This window comes from Uranotaenia lowii, chromosome 1 (genome assembly GCF_029784155.1).
Source record: "Uranotaenia lowii strain MFRU-FL chromosome 1, ASM2978415v1, whole genome shotgun sequence".
Lineage (NCBI taxonomy): Eukaryota > Metazoa > Arthropoda > Insecta > Diptera > Culicidae > Uranotaenia > Uranotaenia lowii.
The window spans coordinates 126079933-126097284 of record NC_073691.1 but is presented as its reverse complement, the minus strand read 5'-3'; the positions used below and the strand labels follow the sequence as shown (position 1 = coordinate 126097284).

The following is a 17352-nucleotide window of genomic DNA, read 5'->3' as shown; positions in this document are numbered from 1 at the left end:
GCCGAGATGATGATGAAGTAGGTAGGCCTACATACCGTGCGTGACGATGTGAAAGATCCCGTTGGAGTAGGACGCAGCGCAGCAGAACACAGAACACAACACATGTGCAAGATCCTTGGGTTCGGTTTATGCTTCATGTTGACGTCTCGAACGACTTTGGTCCTCGGATGTTGTTAAGCACTTGTGCTTGTCTTGTTTTTGTCATTCATTTTCCGACGACCGATCCGTGAGGACGTTCTTTCCGATTAGTCATCTGGTTTATTTTGTCAATTTTAAGTCGGTTGGAAAGTTTCGGTCTGTTGTGTTGTTTAGTATACTATTGACGATCAAAGTGTATCGTTTGATTTTAGTTCGAAGATTTTTGTCTATTGGGATGTGCTAAGTGAAGTGAGTTTATTGGGAGGGAAAATCGTAATTCAAAATGTTTGTCAGTGGCTCAGTTGGCAATAGTGCGCAGTTTGATATTCCCAAAACTATTGACTTAAACGTTCCAATCATGAACTTTAGCAATATGTCACTATTGACCCCGACAACTCCGGGGACAATGAAAGATCCGATGTATATTGGTGAAACCTGTCCGGAGGCGAAAATGATCTTCCATGAAAAACCAAAATGCTCCTTTTCACCGGCTTCAGCGAGCAATTGTTCGTATGAGGAAAATAATTCTGGATTTCGTCAGAAGTATTGCGGTGTGATAGAGGGTGCTGATGAAACTCAACCGAGCTACGCTCCCAATGCACCATACACAATGCAGACCAGGAATGATGAGCTGTACTTCAAATTCGATCCGGAATACATCGAAAAACTTCAATCGTCATGCAACAGTGTTATTGGTCACGATTATTACAACTTCAACGATGTCAACTGCCAATCAAAAAACCAAAGCCCTTGTTCATCGCCACCTTTGGACCCCTGGATTACATCTTCATTGATGATGAATCAACCCCAGGAGCCAACCCAAAACCCATCGAACTCACCAAAGTACAACAACACGATGGACAACCAATCCGATCTTCAACAACTGCCATCGATCAAGTGCGCTTTTGGTAGCTCAATTCAGTTTGACGACACGCCGAAAATCTACCCAGCCCAGAATTCACAGGCAAACTACATGATCGACTACTTCGACACGAGTTTTTTGGATCAGTTCAGCCAAAACGTGGACATCGGAAGCAACAACGCCAGCAGTAACGATGCCTATCAGCACCCGGAGGAAAATTACAACACCTGCGACAAAATAACCGAAAAACCAAACCGCGAATTCAAAGATATTTGGCAGCAGCGTCAGCAGTCGCAACTCATCAAACAGGAACCGATCGCTGCTGCCGACGAAGATGAAGAGGACGAAGAGGAACCGGATGAGGCGGAAGGAACGGCCACCGATCCCGAGCAGCCGCTCGAGTGCCTCTGGACAGATTGCAATCTGAAGTTCCCCGATCAAACGTCTCTGGTAGCGCACATCGAAAAGCGCCACGTCGAGGTCAAGAAGGGCGAAGAGTTCGCTTGCTTCTGGCTTGATTGTCCCCGTCGCTATCGGCCGTTTAATGCCCGCTACAAGTTGCTCATTCACATGAGAGTGCACTCCGGTGAAAAGCCGAACAAATGTCCGGTGAGTGGAACGTTTTGATAAAAATAAATTTGAAAGTCCACCCTAAGAACTTTGAAATCTGATTGTTTGAACCAAAAAATATATAATATTCAAACGAAACCTATGTTATAATTTAATTCTTGAAAATTAGCTTTCTGTATTTGAACTCAAAAACTTTACGATTAGAACCTTCCGATTAATTATTACCAGTCCATTGAATTTATTTTCTTTGTTGTTGAAAAAATCAAGATTTCAGCAAACGGGTTAACAATCTGATTTCTGACTCTGAATTCTGGTTCTGAGCCCTGAATTCCGATTCAGAATTCGAATCTGAATTCTGAATCTGAATTATGAATCTGAATTCTGAATCTGAATTCTGAATCTGAATTCTGAATCTGAATTCTGAATCTGACTTCTGAATCTGAATTCTGAATCTGAATCCTGAATCTGAATTCTGAATCTGAATTCTGAATCTGAATTCTGAATCTGAATTCTGAATCTGAATTCTGAATCTGAATTCTGAATCTGAATTCTGAATCTGAATTCTGAATCTGAATTCTGAATCTGAATTCTGAATCTGAATTCTGAATCTAAATTCTGAATCTGAATTCTGAATCTGAATTCTGAATCTCAATTCTGAATCTGAATTCTGAATCTGAATTCTGAATCTGAATTCTGAATCTGAATTCTGAATCTGAATTCTGAATCTGAATTCTGAATCTGAATTCTGAATCTGAATTCTGAATCTGAATTCTGAATCTGAATTCTGAATCTGAATTCTGAATCTGAATTCTGAATCTGAATTCTGAATCTGAATTCTGAATCTGAATTCTGAATCTGAATTCTGAATCTGAATTCTGAATCTGAATTCTGAATCTGAATTCTGAAACTGAATTCTGAATCTGAATTCTGAATCTGAATTCTGAATCTGAATTCTGAATCTGAATTCTGAATCTGAATTCTGAATCTGAATTCTGAATCTGAATTCTGAATCTGAATCTGAATTCTGAATCTGAATTCTGAATCTGAATTCTGAATCTGAATTCTGAATCTGAATTCTGAATCTGAATTCTGAATCTGAATTCTGAATCTGAATTCTGAATCTGAATTCTGAATCTGAATTCTGAATCTGAATTCTGAATCTGAATTCTGAATCTGAATTCTGAATCTGAATTCTGAATCTGAATTCTGAATCTGAATTCTGAATCTGAATTCTGAATCTGAATTCTGAATCTGAATTCTGAATCTGAATTCTGAATCTGAATTCTGAATCTGAATTCTGAATCTGAATTCTGAATCTGAATTCTGAATCTGAATTCTGAATCTGAATTCTGAATCTGAATTCTGAATCTGAATTCTGAATCTGAATTCTGAATCTGAATTCTGAATCTGAATTCTGAATCTGAATTCTGAATCTGAATTCTGAATCTGAATTCTGAATCTGAATTCTGAATCTGAATTCTGAATCTGAATTCTGAATCTGAATTCTGAATCTGAATTCTGAATCTGAATTCTGAATCTGAATTCTGAATCTGAATTCTGAATCTGAATTCTGAATCTGAATTCTGAATCTGAATTCTGATCTGAATTCTGAATCTGAATTCTGAATCTGAATTCTGAATCTGAATTCTGAATCTGAATTCTGAATCTGAATTCTGAATCTGAATTCTGAATCTGAATTCTGAATCTGAATTCTGAATCTGAATTCTGAATCTGAATTCTGAATCTGAATTCTGAATCTGAATTCTGAATCTGAATTCTGAATCTGAATTCTGAATCTGAATTCTGAATCTGAATTCTGAATCTGAATTCTGAATCTGAATTCTGAATCTGAATTCTGAATCTGAATTCTGAATCTGAATTCTGAATCTGAATTCTGAATCTGAATTCTGAATCTGAATTCTGAATCTGAATTCTGAATCAGAATTCTGAATCTGAATTCTGAATCTGAATTCTGAATCTGAATTCTGAATCTGAATTCTGAATCTGAATTCTGAATCTGAATTCTGAATCTGAATTCTGAATCTGAATTCTGAATCTGAATTCTGAATCTGAATTCTGAATCTGAATTCTGAATCTGAATTCTGAATCTGAATTCTGAATCTGAATTCTGAATCTGAATTCTGAATCTGAATTCTTTATCTGAATTCTGAATCTGAATTCTGAATCTGAATTCTGAACCTGAATTCTGAATCTCAATTCTGAATCTCAATTCTGAATCTCAATTCTGAATTCTGAATCTGAATTCTGAATCTGAATTCTGAATCTGAATTCTGAATCTGAATTCTGAATCTGAATTCTGAATCTGAATTCTGAATCTGAATTCTGAATCTGAATTCTGAATCTGAATTCTGAATCTGAATTCTGAATCTGAATTCTGAATCTGAATTCTGAATCTGAATTCTGAATCTGAATTCTGAATCTGAATTCTGAATCTGAATTCTGAATCTGAATTCTGAATCTGAATTCTGAATCTGAATTCTGAATCTGAACTCTGAATCTGAATTCTGAATCTGAATTCTGAATCTGAATTCTGAATCTGAATTCTGAATCTGAATTCTGAATCTGAATTCTGAATCTGAATTCTGAATCTGAATTCTGAATCTGAATTCTGAATCTGAATTCTGAATCTGAATTCTGAATCTGAATTCTGAATCTGAATTCTGAATCTGAATTCTGAATCTGAATTCTGAATCTGAATTCTGAATCTGAATTCTGAATCTGAATTCTGAATCTGAATTCTGAATCTGAATTCTGAATCTGAATTCTGAATCTGAATTCTGAATCTGAATTCTGAATCTGAATTCTGAATCTGAATTCTGAATTCTGAATCTGAATTCTGAATCTGAATTCTGAATCTGAATTCTGAATCTGAATTCTGAATCTGAATTCTGAATCTGAATTCTGAATCTGAATTCTGAATCTGAATTCTGAATCTGAATTCTGAATCTGAATTCTGAATCTGAATTCTGAATCTGAATTCTGAATCTGAATTCTGAATCTGAATTCTGAATCTGAATTCTGAATCTGAATTCTGAATCTGAATTCTGAATCTGAATTCTGAATCTGAATTCTGAATCTGAATTCTGAATCTGAATTCTGAATCTGAATTCTGAATCTGAATTCTGAATCTGAATTCTGAATCTGAATTCTGAATCTGAATTCTGATCTGAATTCTGAATCTGAATTCTGAATCTGAATTCTGAATCTGAATTCTGAATCTGAATTCTGAATCTGAATTCTGAATCTGAATTCTGAATCTGAATTCTGAATCTGAATTCTGAATCTGAATTCTGAATCTGAATTCTGAATCTGAATTCTGAATCTGAATTCTGAATCTGAATTCTGAATCTGAATTCTGAATCTGAATTCTGAATCTGAATTCTGAATCTGAATTCTGAATCTGAATTCTGAATCTGAATTCTGAATCTGAATTCTGAATCTGAATTCTGAATCTGAATTCTGAATCTGAATTCTGAATCTGAATTCTGAATCTGAATTCTGAATCTGAATTCTGAATCTGAATTCTGAATCTGAATTCTGAATCTGAATTCTGAATCTGAATTCTGAATCTGAATTCTGAATCTGAATTCTGAATCTGAATTCTGAATCTGAATTCTGAATCTGAATTCTGAATCTGAATTCTGAATCTGAATTCTGAATCTGAATTCTGAATCTGAATTCTGAATCTGAATTCTGAATCTGAATTCTGAATCTGAATTCTGAATCTGAATTCTGAATCTGAATTCTGAATCTGAATTCTGAATCTGAATTCTGAATCTGAATTCTGAATCTGAATTCTGAATCTGAATTCTGAATCTGAATTCTGAATCTGAATTCTGAATCTGAATTCTGAATCTGAATTCTGAATCTGAATTCTGAATCTGAATTCTGAATCTGAATTCTGAATCTGAATTCTGAATCTGAATTCTGAATCTGAATTCTGAATCAGAATTCTGAATCTGAATTCTGAATCTGAATTCTGAATCTGAATTCTGAATCTGAATTCTGAATCTGAATTCTGAATCTGAATTCTGAATCTGAATTCTGAATCTGAATTCTGAATCTGAATTCTGAATCTGAATTCTGAATCTGAATTCTGAATCTGAATTCTGAATCTGAATTCTGAATCTGAATTCTTTATCTGAATTCTGAATCTGAATTCTGAATCTGAATTCTGAACCTGAATTCTGAATCTCAATTCTGAATCTCAATTCTGAATCTCAATTCTGAATTCTGAATCTGAATTCTGAATCTGAATTCTGAATCTGAATTCTGAATCTGAATTCTGAATCTGAATTCTGAATCTGAATTCTGAATCTGAATTCTGAATCTGAATTCTGAATCTGAATTCTGAATCTGAATTCTGAATCTGAATTCTGAATCTGAATTCTGAATCTGAATTCTGAATCTGAATTCTGAATCTGAATTCTGAATCTGAATTCTGAATCTGAATTCTGAATCTGAATTCTGAATCTGAATTCTGAATCTGAACTCTGAATCTGAATTCTGAATCTGAATTCTGAATCTGAATTCTGAATCTGAATTCTGAATCTGAATTCTGAATCTGAATTCTGAATCTGAATTCTGAATCTGAATTCTGAATCTGAATTCTGAATCTGAATTCTGAATCTGAATTCTGAATCTGAATTCTGAATCTGAATTCTGAATCTGAATTCTGAATCTGAATTCTGAATCTGAATTCTGAATCTGAATTCTGAATCTGAATTCTGAATCTGAATTCTGAATCTGAATTCTGAATCTGAATTCTGAATCTGAATTCTGAATCTGAATTCTGAATCTGAATTCTGAATCTGAATTCTGAATCTGAATTCTGAATCTGAATTCTGAATCTGAATTCTGAATCTGAATTCTGAATCTGAATTCTGAATCTGAATTCTGAATCTGAATTCTGAATCTGAATTCTGAATCTGAATTCTGAATCTGAATTCTGAATCTGAATTCTGAATCTGAATTCTGAATCTGAATTCTGAATCTGAATTCTGAATCTGAATCTGAATTCTGAATCTGAATTCTGAATCTGAATTCTTTATCTGAATTCTGAATTCGAATTCGTAATCTGAATTCTGAATCTGAATTCTGAATCTGAATTCTGAATTCTGAATCTGAATTCTGAATTCTGAATCTGAATTCTGAATCTGAATTCTGAATTCTGAATCTGAATCTGAATTTGAATTCTGAATCTGAATTCTGAATCTGAATTCTGAATCTGAATTTTGAATCTGAATTCTGAATCTGAATTCTGAATCTGAATTCTGAATCTGAATTCTGAATCTGAATTCTGGATCTAAATTCCAATTCTGATTTCTTAAGGTCATTGGTGATTTTGAATAGACTCAAATATATTTCAATTATTTTTTAACTATCGTTTATATTATAGATTATTATTTTTATTTTGTTGTATGTCTTTATAAACCTCAAACTCAAACGTTTAATTATTTTAGGTGGAATAGTTAAAATATATAATTCTGTTATTCTCATGGAATTTTAATAGTGGGTAAATTTGTTATGGGCTTTTCAGTTTACTGGGCAGTAGAATCGAATATTGTTTTAAGTAAAAACAATATTCGTTTTTACTGCCCAGTGGACTGAAAAAGTGGATTGAAAATTTACCTACAGTAATTATTTCATAGTCGAAAGCAAACATAAGATCGAATTTTAGTTTTATAGTTTGTTTTTCTTGATTTTGTAGTTCTAAAGAAATCGAACGGAATAAAACATTGTTAAAGCGCTACTGTTCAAAGCTAATTTCAGTTTATTTAAAAGACAATTCTGTACATATTTATAATCCCAAAAAATATAATACCTATTTGAACCAGAACTAAATCGTGATCCATTTCTTCTTCCAAAGTAACCCGTCAAAATAACCATACATCCTCGGAAGCTTTCTTCGTTGTAAAGCCGAACATCTGGTTGCTACAAAATGTTTTACAATTTCTTCGCGTGACACTTTTTGTCCCACATATTCGATAGTACGGATCATGTTGGGTGTATGTTTTGAAATGATTTAATCAGCATCATTTTTGCCATGTGTACCGCAACTGTAACGGTTGATGACCTTTCACCGGCATCGGCTTTTATTTATGTTTTTCTCATTTTCCCTTTCTCTGTTTTCTCTTGAATAGTTTTCCGGCTGCGACAAGGCATTCTCTCGGTTGGAAAATCTCAAAATCCACCAACGATCGCACACGGGCGAACGGCCGTACAACTGCCAGTACGTTGGCTGCTCCAAAGCCTTCAGTAACAGCTCGGACCGGGCCAAGCATCAACGAACCCATTACGATACGGTAAGTTAAGGATCTAAAAAAATTAAACATTTCGACAGTTATTTTCATTTATATATTTAATTTTCAGAAACCATACGCCTGCCAGCTTCCAGGCTGTACCAAACGTTACACCGATCCTTCCAGTTTGCGGAAACATGTAAAAAATCATGCATGTCGCGTTGAAGGAGCAAGTCAAGGACGCCGAAAGTCTCATAAAGAATCTGCAACACCTCATTCGGTCGGAAATACCAGCACCGTTACTTCCTCCGGGCAATCGTTGATTTTGCCAAGCGTCAGCTCCATTCGGCGACATTCGGAATCATCGCTGGCAAACTATTACGAATCGATAGCGCAGGAAGCAACTGGAAACACCGAGGACGAGAACTTATTTGAGTTCGACGAAGTTTTCGAAGATCCTCCTAGTAACCCATCGCTCGGTGGTAGCTCGGGTTTCAATGACGAAAAAGTCATCAATTTTAGCCACTCACCTGCTGATGATTTCATGGATAATTCTCCCGTCAAAAGTGCATGTTCGGAAGAATACATTTCCTACGAATGTGTCAAAAACTTCCTCCCAGAGGGCAACTATCTCAACAACTACGGGATGAGTTCCGGTATGATGGATACCGATGCTCATTACTCTGCCAAAGATATCCAGCCTCTGGATTATGACTTTTTCGATCATGTGGTGTAGACTCACCGACTCAAACCCGTTAATAGAATAGTGCATTTATGATTTGAGTTTTAAGCTAGCTTAAGCCATGTGACTTGTAAGATACTCAAAAGGTATACCAAAGATATCCCCGTACTTAGAACAAAGAATAAGCTTTAATAATGAATTTGTTTTTCTTCCAAAACTGAAAGTTTTCAAAACATTACTTTACATGTAGGCTAGCAATTAGTTAAACCCAAACCAATCCAAAGGACATTGCCACGAGATAAAACTAAATATGTTCCCAAAGATAACTCATTAGGTAAATTGTTAAGAATCTTATCGATTAGGATATTCATGTATACCAAACCCGATTTGTTGAACAATCGTTGTAGAAATCATTAGTCGAAACCACACGAAACAACAACTAGGCGCTAAAAAGACATTTCTAAAATTGACCAACGAACCGTTGTAGATCGTTTGGTGTAGAGTTCAGAAAAGCTATTTGTGATCTTGGTAACTACATACCTAATTTGTGGTACATTAAGTTTGGAACTAACTGTCTTCCATGTAAATGCCATAACAGATGTTGAACGATGTAATTGAGCAAAATTTTATGTTAAGTAACTAGTTTATTGTATTCAAGTGAAACGTTTCATGTGTATATAATTTTGCGTTTGCTCTTTTTCATCTTATAGTTGTTGGATCTCAACGAAAGTTTTACACGAAATATATGCCTAAGATCAAATTTGTTCAAATATTAATACAGCATGCGTTTGATTTCTTTGATCCGAAAATGCTCTTGGGTGTGTGTGATTGGGTGAAAGGGTTCAACAGGAAGAAACCGGATTTCGTTGTCTGACGTCATCATAAATATTGTTGATATATCAAAGAGCAGAAGTGAGTAAGAAAAATGAATATGAACTTTACCTACAGTTCTATCCCATCCAACATTTCAATCAATTTGTAAATATTAAACCAAAACGGCGCAAGGAATCGTACGATAAGTGTAATATATTCCAAGAAATCGTCCAATGAATAAATTTTTTTTATCAAAACGTCCAATTAGGTATATGGATACTCAGGCGTGGTCCTATGGGGGAGGGGGGGTGATCGGGGTGATCACCCCCCCAAGCGGCAAAAAACCGTTACAAAATACCCATAAATGAATGAATTTCTATAAAAAACTTCGATTCCCCTATTTTCAAAAAATTTCCACTCCGTGGGGGTGTTTAATCAACGAAAATGTTTGTTTATCACTTAAAGGCTCAATTGAAGAAAAGTCGGTCTACCAAAATCAAGCAGCTGTAATTGGCAATTCCCTGGACCGAATTATACCAATCAACTTCTGTTGAATTCCTAATGGTTTTGACTTTGAATTTGCTAAGCTAACCATTTATCTATTTATAATTTGAGCTAGGTAATGAAATGTAGGGACAATTGTTACTATTTAATATCCTTTATATGCCTGAGAAAATTGTGATAAATTTTGTACCTATTTGTTTCAAAATCTGAGCTTCTTAATTTTTTATTATGTTTTGGATTTCAATGGAATGACAAATTTGAAATAGTCAAAAATGGGAGTGAATATTGTTGTAACACTCAAATACTTGAATATTTTTTCTTCTGAAGTCATATATTGATTGCCTTTACCATGCAGTTTCTTTTTTATTCGATCAGATAGAAGAAAACAATAAAAATACTCAAACTACATATATATGTACGGAATCATAAGATTGGCAATTTCCTTTAATTTTCAGAATATACTATCATGTTTAATGGATTTACAGATCTTGGTCATTCTAATAAGTGAAAAAATACCTTTAGGCTTTAAGTGATAAATTGCCTGATTAGTAAGAAACTTAAATTGTAGTCACGTTCTCCATTGAAGTGATCAGTTTTCCAGTAGGCGCTTAAACGTCTGACTTCAATTGACAGTCTTAGGTACCGTAAACTGGGGGAACTTTGATAACTTTTTTCATTCATTTTTGATTATTTTGGAAGCGGTTGCTTTTTCGTAACACCTAAAAGCTTTAAAACACTTACTGAAGTGAGGAGTATTAAACATGATCATTGATTGCAGTTAATTCAAACGACATTGGTGGTAGTTATTAAATGTTTGTTACAAAACCAGACTTCGAGTTTCGGGGTAACTTTGATCACTATGTTTTAATCGTATCTCAACATCTTCAAAACTCTTGTTTTGATGCCATTTAGCACAGAAGGCTCAAAAAATCGACAACAGTATTTTTTTTGTTTGACTCAATTTAATTTTTCGACGTTTTCTTTTAAAAACAAATATACTCAAAAGATGGACAATGTTGCTGCATACATTTAGGGGCAAAATTTATAAATATTTTTCAATATTTTTTGGCCTCAAAAACAAATGAAATTTTGCCCTCATGCAATTACCTAAGTCCTCGTACTGTTCCCCCTATTTTTTTTTCTTCAAACTCAACCATTTGATAAGGTTTTAGCTATTTTTTCTATACGGGAAAATAACCGTTTTTTTTTCAACATCCAAAAATTATCATCAAATGACCATAAAAATAACACTTAAACTAAACCTAAACTAAGAATAAAGTTGTACTTTCACATTAAACAACCCATTTTCTCCTAAATGCTTAAATTTTATCAGGAGAGATGTTTGTTTGTGAGCCTTCAAAAAAACTATATATTTTAAGATTTTAAAATTATATTTTAAGAAACATTGGAAATCTCCTGATGAAAACCAAATTTAGCTTGTTTGTAACTTGATGATTATCTGCAAAAATTTCATGTTGATCAAATTTACCCCGCTGATCAAAGTTCCCCCAGTTTACGGTTCCTTCTAATCTTTTTGTTTGACAACAATATTTCAAAAAATAAATTCAATCGTAATATACAGAATGTTGAGGCCGCATGAAATCCATTTTCAAGGAAGATTCGGCAACGGAAAGTTCCTCATTAGGACTTTTCTTTGAAGTTCAAAATATATTAAAAACCGAAAGAATCGGGAAAAAATATTATAATAAAACTTTACTTCAAGAATGGAAAGCTAAGACGAATCTGAAATTCAAATATCAATTAGAATTTCCATTTCTGTATTTTTTCTTTTGTTCACAGTTGGTTTATTGTCAATTTTAAATCTTTACAAAGTGATGTCTAACTCATTCCAAAATCCAATGCAGTACTATTCTTACTTGCAAATAAACCAATTGAGTTTTTGAATCACAGTAAGATTCTCTTGCACGATTGATCTCTCCCTCGATTTAACATAATTTAAATATGAATTATGAAACTTTAAACTAATTTTCATTAAGAAATTAAAACAAAAGATCCAATTTAATTGATTTGGTTTGAAATTTATCACATCAAGCATTCATATAATGGATGACCGTAAAACGATTCAAGTACATACTACCAAACAGAAATTGAATATGAAATTTTGAATTTTAATAGTTAGAGTTTAAGTTTCAAAAACCTTTTAAAGATTTCTAAGTTCAAGATAATGCGCTAACACAAGAGATTCCAGAGCAACAATACATCAAAAGACGAAATTGTGGGCAGTGTTTTTAATTTCTGCGTTCGCTATGAGTTTTTAGAGCCAAAAAGGAAGAAAAACTATTTATAAAAGCGGTTTCAGTATGAAGGAATTGGTGTTTTGAGAAAAAGGTTTTAATTCCTCGACCAAAATAAAAGTGCCGGTCCAGACGGTCTTCAAGCAAACTTCATTAAATACCACCATCAAGTCTTCTCTGAACTTATTCGAGACGTCTTTAATGAAAGTTTAGAAAATGGAAAATATCCTGCTTGTTTGAAAACTGCAAGAGTGATACCAATCCACAAAGGAGGAGCAAAAACGGAGGTTAACAACTACAGACCTATTTCTGTATTATCTGTTATAAGCAAGATATTGGAGCAAATGTTAGTTGGTCGAATCACCAGGTTTTTTCATTCGAAGAAAATATTGTACGAGAGTCAGTTTGGTTTTCGTTCAGGATCCAGTACAGCAACGGCTACGGGAGAGCTGTTCAAAAATGTGTACGAGGCAATAGACTCAAAAAAGCAGGTCGGCCTACTATTCTTAGACTTGAAGAAAGCTTTCGACACGATAAACCACGATATTCTGATCCAGAAATTGATTTTTTATGGAATACGTGGTCGGATTCTTCAGCTCATCGAAAGTTTCTTAGATGAAAGAGATCAGTACGTATCGGCAAACGGTGTAAACAGTACTCGTCGTCCCTTGAGAGTAGGTGTCCCCCAAGGGAGTAATCTAGGACCCTTGTTATTTCTCGTGTATATCAACGATCTTCCGAAACTACCGCTGTACGGGAAACCTCGACTGTTCGCAGATGATACATCATTGTGCTATGAGGATGTTAACCCAAATACTATTGTTCGAAAAATGGCTGATGACATGCGAATACTTAAACAGTATTTTGATGAAAACTTGCTGTCATTGAACCTCACAAAATCGAAGTATATGATTTTACATTCTGCTAGGACAAATAGTCTGCCTCATGATGACCTAGTGATAGATAACACAAAAATAGAGAAAGTCACCCATTTTCGATATTTGGGACTAATTATCGACTCCACACTCAAATGGACCAACCATATTGAAACGCTGCTGAAAGACATCAACGCCGCATGTGGTCTTCTGTGGAAAATTAAAAGTTTTGTTCCCTCGAAGCAACTGCTGTTATTGTATCATGCTTTTATCCAGTCAAAGATGCAATACCTGATGTTTATATGGGGAGCGGCATCCGAAGCCAATCTCAAAAAACTACAAATCGCCCAAAATCGCTGTCTAAAGATAGTCTACAAACGACCAAGGTTGTATCCTACAATACAGTTGTACAGAGAAGCTGATAAATCGATCCTACCGATCAAAGGTATGAGAGAACAGCAGGCATTGACAATTATCCACAACCATCTGAACAATCCTCAGGCCCACCACAATGAATCGTATAATCGACCAAACCATCGATATGGACTAAGAAACGAAACAACGCTTAGAACGAAACGTCCAACGACCGAGTTAGCCAAAAATGCATTCACCTATTATGGAATTACTCGTTACAATTCACTTCCACCGCACATCAAATCGGAAAAATCAAAAGTCAAGTTCAAAAATCTCTTGAAAAATCACTTAAAATCGAAAATTGAAACATATTTCAATTAAAACTCCGCAACTGTCAGCATTGAGATGATCAATTTTATTCCAATTTATGACAGCTGACCTTGTACTCCCTTCAAAGAGATGATTCTCACTGGGAGTGCAACCCGCCCCATATATCCTCTTCATTCTTTATATCCTTCACCAAATTCAACCCCCCATACCAATGCTCCTTAATCAACCACCAAGCCCATACACGACTGTTGCAATAACTCTAATACGCTGAAAACATCTTATTACTCTAATTTCCGCCACCCACCGCCACCACCGCCAACCACCGCAAACCACCGCCAACCACCGCCGCCACCATCCAGCAAATGCCACCACCACCACCGCCACCACCGCCGCCGCTACCTCCGCTAACAACAACATCACTACTATTTCACCAAGAATCGCTAAATCATTTATATGGTTATCATAATGTCATGCGAGTGCACAAAAAAGTGATACACCTTTGTAAAACCAATATTCTGAAAAATTGAAATCAAAAAATAAAGAATGATGAGGAGGTTTTATGCCTACGGGAGCATGGACTCGAAAAGAGCTCAACTCCCGCGGGCTTTTCCCTGCTCATAAAAAAAATAAAAAAAAAAAAAAAAAAAAAATTCATCTTCAAAACTCAAGTAGTTGTTTTTAGATACAAAATCTGTATCGTTTTTTCGGGAATTTGCCACTTAGTGGCATTTTTCCCTAAAATATGCATCAATGAATACAAGATAATTTATAGATTCAAAATAATTACTCGTTGTTTATTTAGGTCAGTTGCTTCATCAGTTATCATTGATCGATTAAACTCTAAACAAATTAGTTTTCTAAAAAAATACTGCTGGATATCAATTATATCACCGAAACTGCTTTCAGCTCATCCACATAATAATTTTGAAATTTTAAGTTAAAATCCAGTTTAAGTTTTGATACCCTTCAACTGAAAGTTTGTCTATTTCAATTCCAATTGATAAATACTCTTCACTAGTTTAACCCTTCATGGCTTCATTTCCAGTTTTTATTATAAACTAGCTGACCCGGCAAACTTTGTTAGGCCTGTAATTTTTGAGTATTTTTTATATTTTAGCACTGTTCCTTAGTCAGCCTTCCTTTTAAGTGTATGAAAGCTACTGGATACCTTTGTATCCGAAAAAAATCCAGAATTACGGTTCGTTATTCATTATTTTAAGTTCATTCAAAAAACCGGTAATGGAATGGAAAATATCATACATAAATTTATATTCAAAACAGGCAGTTCGTGAAACAAAAACGCTCAAAAGATTTGCTCTAATAAGTGCGCTAACTTTTGTTTAGCAAACTATTTTTCTTGTTGAGGTAGCGTATAATAAAGTTCTGTAAATGATCAACACCGGTAACTTAAGAACGCTTAATCTATCAAGTTTCAATTTAGTTTAGTCATCATTCCTATTCAACAACTCCTATCTGATAAAGTATTTTAAAAATGTTGAAGATTAATTTCAACAGAAAATGGATCTTTTTGCTGGAGTCGTCTCAAATAGAGTTGTATTTTCGATTTGTGTTAACCTTTGTATTTAAATACATTACAGTTTTCTTTAAATATGGTCGTCAGAATAGACAAATCAAAAATGGACCCGGAAAATTTAAAGAATAATGAATATAAAATTAATTTTTATTTTTTTTGATTATTTCAAATGTCTTTTTTCGGACTTTGCACTAATTACACTAATTGAATCTTATTGTGAATTTATAGAGCTGAGTTTGACAAATATTTAACAATTCAGAAAATGTTACTATTCATTTCATTTTACAGCAACATTTTTCTAATCAATATATTTTTTGAAAATGTCTTCGAAATTTGTGTCATCATTATGTTTTTTTTCAATTTTCAGTTGGGGATTGGCAAATTGCACTAACAATTAAAGCATTTGGAAAAAAGAATTTAAACTTTCTTGTATTAAAATTATTTTTCTCTTAACAGGCAAACCCTGAATGAAAGCAAATCTATTTTGAGTATATGGAATAAAAATTCAAAATATTCACAAATTACTTAAATTTATAGTTTATGATCGTAGGAAAAGAAACTGTAATCCAGACAGTTAAATTTAATTCTGAATTTTATTGTTAATTTGAATCAGTATTCTAACTTTGGCTTTATGAATCTGGATTTTCAGTTAGATTAAAACGTTTATTTAAAAGCTGGATTTTCGTTGATCTTGATTTTTATTTTTTTTGGTCGAATTTAAGTGTTTATATTCTTTAATTTACTTACCTATGATTGACAAATTATTTTTTTAGATCTTATATCTGGTACGAAACTTTTTTTGTATTTTAGTGTATTGGTTCAGATTTTTCTCTATACTTAAATGTTCGAAATTTTAGGTGGCATGCTTTTTACTTAAAATTTAATTTTTATATTCTTTCAAGTTTTTAGTACTTGATAATATTATTGATTACGATCCATTTTTCTGACTTTTGAAACTGAGAGTTGGATCTAATATCAAGATGAAGTCCTATATAGCTAAAATTTTCAAAAGTACCGATTAACCACCGAGCATGAAAGGTAGTGTGGATTATCCAATGTTTCCTGATCCTCCAATCCGTTTTTATGATAATGATTCAATTTACTTGGAATCACAAAATTAATTACCTTCAATTCTCAAACTAACTGGATAAAATCAAGAAAAAATAAATTAAGGTGATCTTTTACCAGTTATACGACTTTCTACTGGTGTTACCAAAACTCATAAAAAATGATTTCATAATGAAATGTTTCAATTCAATCTCATTGAGTTGTTTGGAGCCTATTGGCAATTTTACAGCCATATTGCTTGAGTTGCTAGAAGAATATGACATTTCAAAAAAAAAAATAACGGTGAACGAACAAACATCTAAAAAAAATCTTAGAATTGCCTTGATTCTAATGCAAAAAATTACAAATTTTGTCAATATTCTTCGTACAGGCTTTGCTATGCTTCGTAGTTGCGGAACCCCAAAGGGAAAATCACATCCAAGTATCCATTTTACTGGTGCCACGTGAAAAGTACACTTGCAACGAAAATGGGCGCCAAAACTTCCTATAGAGATATGGATGCACATCAGTAAGCCTTGATTGCTTTTGGCGCCTTCCTATTCTGGGTGATTCGAATGGAAAAAAATGGAAATTGGGTGCCATGACTTTTATTTGATACGAATAAAAACTAAAAATTAATTCTAAAATTCCACAAAAACAATTTCGAAATTATCTCTCCGTTGTGTTATTCTTCGCGTGAAGACAAACACAACAAAAAAAATCGCATGCAAATCGGATGCTCCAGTGAAGAGTTTTGCGTGTTCGCACATTTCTGTATGGTCTGTCTCTCTCCCTGTTTTATATATATAGATTCATATCATTTCAAGAGTTTGGAACTATGAATAGGTACCTACATGAATTCTTTATAATCTATTTGTTGCTATTTCATTTGTTTCAGTACAACTAAAATCGAAAATTTTGTATTATAACCTGAAATTTAAGAGTAAATGAATTAAAATTATGTTCCAGAAGCTTCATACTTCAGTATCTGATTTTAATAATCTTATTTCCAACTAAATTTATATTAAGAGTGTTGATTTCGAACAAGGATTGTGTTTCCAAATTAAAAATAATATTACAAAATTTCCAAATCACTATGCAGTAAACTATCCCAATGAAAAATTC

The 17352-nt window shown here is 33.8% G+C and overlaps 1 protein-coding gene across 1 annotated transcript; it reads left to right on the top strand.

Annotated features, from left to right (window-relative positions):
* Positions 1-226: 226 nt before the first annotated feature.
* LOC129738754 (zinc finger protein GLI2-like) lies at positions 227-9258 on the top strand. Its single transcript, XM_055730014.1, has 3 exons — positions 227-1609; positions 7735-7896; positions 7964-9258. Exons 1-3 carry the CDS (start codon positions 422-424, stop codon positions 8567-8569), a joined length of 1956 nt encoding a protein of 651 aa, XP_055585989.1. The 5' UTR covers positions 227-421; the 3' UTR covers positions 8570-9258.
* The last annotated feature ends 8094 nt before the right edge of the window (positions 9259-17352 follow it).